The following is a 4,575-nucleotide window of genomic DNA, read 5'->3' on the forward strand; positions in this document are numbered from 1 at the left end:
CCTATTCGACCTACTAAGCAGTGTCATACTATCTGAATCAATTCATATTGGTTGGTCGCGTTAATTTAATTGGATTACACTAACAAAATGTATGGGAAAATCCCTGAAAAATACATATATACATAGATAAATAGAGAGAGGGGGTTAGGGGGTCAATTTTTCTTAATTGATCTGACCAGTACAAATTGACATTACCATGTTAACTACAAGGCTACTATGCTTGGAGAAGCGTGCCTCCTATAAAACTTACTTCTTGCCATGCTCTCCTGCTCCCCTACGCCCTTAATGCCGCCCCCAACACAGACACATACATCCTCTTCCTCCCTCTTCTCCACCTTCTTCTTCCCTCTCCTCTTTCTATAAAAACAGACATTGAAGGAAGCAAATCCCCTTCTTTTTCAAACTCTCCCCCTCTCCCTCTCCGGTTTCCTTCCACAAAGTTTGCATCTTTGTATCTTCTCTTCTCTATGAAACAGCCATCTGGGCACTTCCAAGAACATCGCATACAGAACCCACCAAGTCCATGAGAGGGAAGTGGGACCGGGTCTCAGGTCGTCTTCTTGATCTCCTGTTGTTACATCCCTCCTCCTGCATTTTCTGCTTTTGAATGAGAAGCAGAAGAAGACTGGACATGGAGACCTCTTCTGCTTTCCTTTTCTTCACGTTCACGGTGATGCTGTGTTTGGCTCTTCCGAGCAGCGCTGCGGACGGAAGTGGTTATAGCAACGGAGCTTCAGATGAGGCTCCAATGGAAAAGGCAGAGAAGGAGGCTCTGTACTCGGCCATTAGAGGCTTCGTGGGCGACTGGTGGAATGGCTCAGATCTCTATCCTGACCCTTGTGGCTGGACTGCCATTCAGGTACCTCAATGTCCCATTCTTTTAGGCCTCGGACAAAGATCGACATCGGCTCGTAATAACTAACTATGTTCCCTCGCTTATCATCAGTAGATTGGACTCACTTTTGAAGGTGTTTTTTTCCTGGTCATTTCGAGGAAAGGTGGAGTTAATCACGAGTGATTATTGTCTATAAACATCTTGATTAGTTATGGGAATGGGAAGGGGGGTCTGACTCCTGGCCCTGGCCACTGTTTGATCAATGGGTCCATTGATTAATACTATATTTGTTTACAAAATTAAATTTAACTTAATTTAACTTTAATTTTTTCTCAATTCAACAATTTAATATTTACTTTTATATATATATTTTTTAAAATTCTCTCTCATATTTTTTATTATCTATTATTAAAATCTTTTAATACTTAAATTTCTCAACTTTTAACACCCTTAATTTCAACATTTTTTCTAAAATTCAACAATACAAATCATTATTATTTTTTATTTTCTTCTTCAAATTCCTTCACGTACTTTTTCTAACTACTTTTATCTTTATTTCCTCAAATAAAACTAAATCAAATTAAATCAAACTTAACTTTGTTACCAAACGCAATGTAAGACGTGGTAAATGCAGCAATGATAAGATGTTGGACCATATTGGTCTTTCTTTCTTTCTTCTTTTTCTAGCTCATTTATTTCTTTAAATTTTTATTTAAAAAAAAAAGAAAAAGAAAAATTGTGGTTAATTCTCACTTTGGTCTTCCAAATCTGATATGGTCATGGTTATGATAGATTATGACATGATGAAAAAGTTAATGGAAAAGCAAAACAGTTCAAACAAGAAACTAGAAACCAGGACTTGGCAGGAAAACCAAAACATGTTCAATGCATTACAATGATGGCATGTTTTGAGATGACAGATGAACCATGAAACTGCATCTCATGTTGTTCTTGAACTTGGTTTGTCGACCGTGGAAATTTATGAGGGGAAGGGGAAAGGCAGGCCCCACAGCTCCATCATCATGACCCCCATTATTTGTCCTGCTGCCACTGATTCAAGTGTGTACTTACAATGACATATAGTTTCAGGAAATGACGCAACTGTTTGAACTTCTTTTCATTTGATTGTAGTCAGAATCTTCCGAGAAGATAGTGGAGTTGAAATTTCCATTTCTTTTTTTACCCATTTTCTTGATTGAGGTAAACATAGGGGAGATTCCCCGCAGTTAAATCACCTTTCTGGAAAAAGATGCCTTCCCTTTGCTCTCATTTGATTTAATTTGTTCATTTATGCTTTTTTGTTTTTTTGTTTTTTTTGAAGGGAGTGTCCTGTGATTTGTTCAACGGGCAATGGTATGTGACATCCTTGAACATCGGACCGGTCCATGACAACTCCTTGGACTGTGCCGCAAAGCCTCTCTTCACATCCCACTTGTTCGATCTCAGGCACCTGAAGTCCCTCTCCTTTTACAACTGCTTTGTCTCGCCTGACCAAACACTCCCGTCTGATACCTACTGGGATGCGCTTTCTGGCAGCTTGGAGTCCATAGAGTTCCGGTCCAACCCCGGACTCGTCGGGGGAATCCCGTCCAGTTTCGGCAGCCTCTTGAACCTCCGCTCTCTGGTGATCCTAGAAAATGGTCTCAAGGGGACGTTGCCAGAGAACCTTGGGAACATACCTGGCTTGCAGCGGCTGGTCCTAGCAGGTAACCGCTTCACAGGCCCAATCCCATCCACATTTGGCAGGTTATCCGAGCTGCTAATATTGGACATGAGTAGGAATTATCTAGCGGGCCAACTGCCAGCATCGATCGGGGACTTGGCCTCGCTCCTGAAGCTCGACTTGAGCAACAACCTACTCCAAGGGAAGCTTCCGAGTGAACTGGGGAAGTTACGGAACCTCACCCTCATGGACCTTAGGAACAACAACTTCTCAGGCGGGTTGACGCAGTCACTCCAGGAGATGGAATCCTTGGAAGAGCTGGCCCTGTCGGGGAACCCGGTCAATGGAGAGCTCAACATCCTAGAGTGGCAAAACCTGAAGAGCTTGGCAGTCTTGGACCTTTCTAGAATGGGATTACGGGGAGAGATCCCTGAAACATTTCCACAGCTCAAGAAGATCAGGTACTTGGGTCTAAGCAACAACAGCCTCTCAGGAGTTCTGCCTCCAGACCTCGAAACGTTGCCCAACCTCAGTGCACTGTACGTAAACGGGAACAATCTGACGGGGGAGATGAAGTTCTCGGCAGGATTTTACAGCAGAATGGGGAGGAGGCTTGGGGCATGGGACAATCCCAGTTTGTGTTACAATGCTGATGAGTTGGGTCCAACTGGTAACTTCCCATGCAGAGTAAGGCCATGTGGGGATGAGAAATTGGAAGAAGAGGAGAAGGAAATGACGGTGGGTCATATCTCAAGAGGCAAGCGATTGGGTGGTGATGGAGATGTTGGAGGAAATTCCTATTTGTTGCCCCCTTTGGGGTTCCCAAGCAATGGTGTTAGTGGATTTCAATGTTGCAACTTTTGTGTAGATGTGCTGTTGCTTGCCATAGTCCTAAACTATTTCCTATAGTTTTCTCTCTCTTTTCCGTTTTTTCTTGTGTAGAAGAGTAGTGTTTAGGCTGTTGCAGTGTTAAGCCAAAGAGGAGGGGAAAGGAGAGAAAGAGAGCATGGAATTGTAATTTGAAAGTGACATTTGGAGATGTTAATGGACCTTAGCTCCTTTTGTAAAGGCAAAATTCCTACTCCTTTCCATTTATTTCAAGCAATTAAAGCATAACCCCACAACATGTTAATTAGTCATTTGAAAAGAAAACATAATCAAGGATCATGTGGCTTAATAGGATTTATGAATGCGAAGATCCTTCCCTCCCACGAGGATAGTAATCTCCCAATTTCACTTGGGATCCTTAAAGTACGTTATATTGTGCTGATTCGTTGGGTGTTTCTCACTTCGTATTTTCTTTGTGGATGGCTGAGAAGTTTCCGTCCATTATCCATGAGGTGTAATTTATTTGAACATTTTTTTCCCTTATACCTATTGGAGTGATGAATGAGAATGAAATCCTCATTACTATCAAATAAAGAAGAAAATCAAGGAATTTCTATGTTGTCGGGTCACATTGCACGACACCGTTGGAGCACCCCGTCCCTTCTCTCTCTCTCTTCCTAGCACTATGTCCCGGCACCTTAGAAGTTCCCAACAATGAAACATACGATTTGGGTTTGTGATGAACAAGGAAGAAAGGAAGACCAACCAACCCACACATTTTGTGGTTGTGGGTATTAATTCGGCTGACTTTGGTTGGGGAATTTGGGCAAGGGACTGGCTCTACTTTGGTTGAGAGTTTGGCGCTGCTTTCAAGGAAGGGGGCCTCTGCTTTTACGTCCTTTAAATACAATGAAAGTGAAGTGAGGGACAAGGGAGTTGCAAAACCAGAAGAAGGATTCAGTCCACCTTTATATGCTTTTTACACCTTCTCCAATTGTTCGGCTCTGAACTGTGGTTGGGCAGATATAGAAATGCAGAGCTTCTGCCAATTAAAGCTTTTCTAGAGCCTGTTCCGAACCAATTACACTAAGCAAAGGAGGCTCGATCAGATTAAACTTCGACGGTTAGAAATATAATTCTCAACGCAACTTATCTTGGTTACGATAAAAAAGGAAAAAAAAAACTTATCTTCGATAATAGTATTCTAGCTATAGGTTTACGGATGTTCTTCTGAAATCTCATTGAGATT

At 42.0% G+C, this 4,575-nt stretch overlaps 1 protein-coding gene across 1 annotated transcript; it reads left to right on the forward strand.

Annotated features, from left to right (window-relative positions):
• Window positions 1–252: 252 nt before the first annotated feature.
• On the forward strand, window positions 253–3,582 carry LOC116210022 (piriformospora indica-insensitive protein 2-like). The gene is made up of 2 exons (XM_031543810.1): window positions 253–859; window positions 2,157–3,582. The coding sequence occupies exons 1-2, from the start codon at window positions 608–610 to the stop codon at window positions 3,405–3,407; spliced, it is 1,503 nt and encodes a 500-aa protein (XP_031399670.1). The 5' UTR covers window positions 253–607; the 3' UTR covers window positions 3,408–3,582.
• Window positions 3,583–4,575: the final 993 nt, after the last annotated feature.

Source organism: Punica granatum, chromosome 6 (genome assembly GCF_007655135.1).
Source record: "Punica granatum isolate Tunisia-2019 chromosome 6, ASM765513v2, whole genome shotgun sequence".
Classification (NCBI taxonomy): domain Eukaryota; kingdom Viridiplantae; phylum Streptophyta; class Magnoliopsida; order Myrtales; family Lythraceae; genus Punica; species Punica granatum.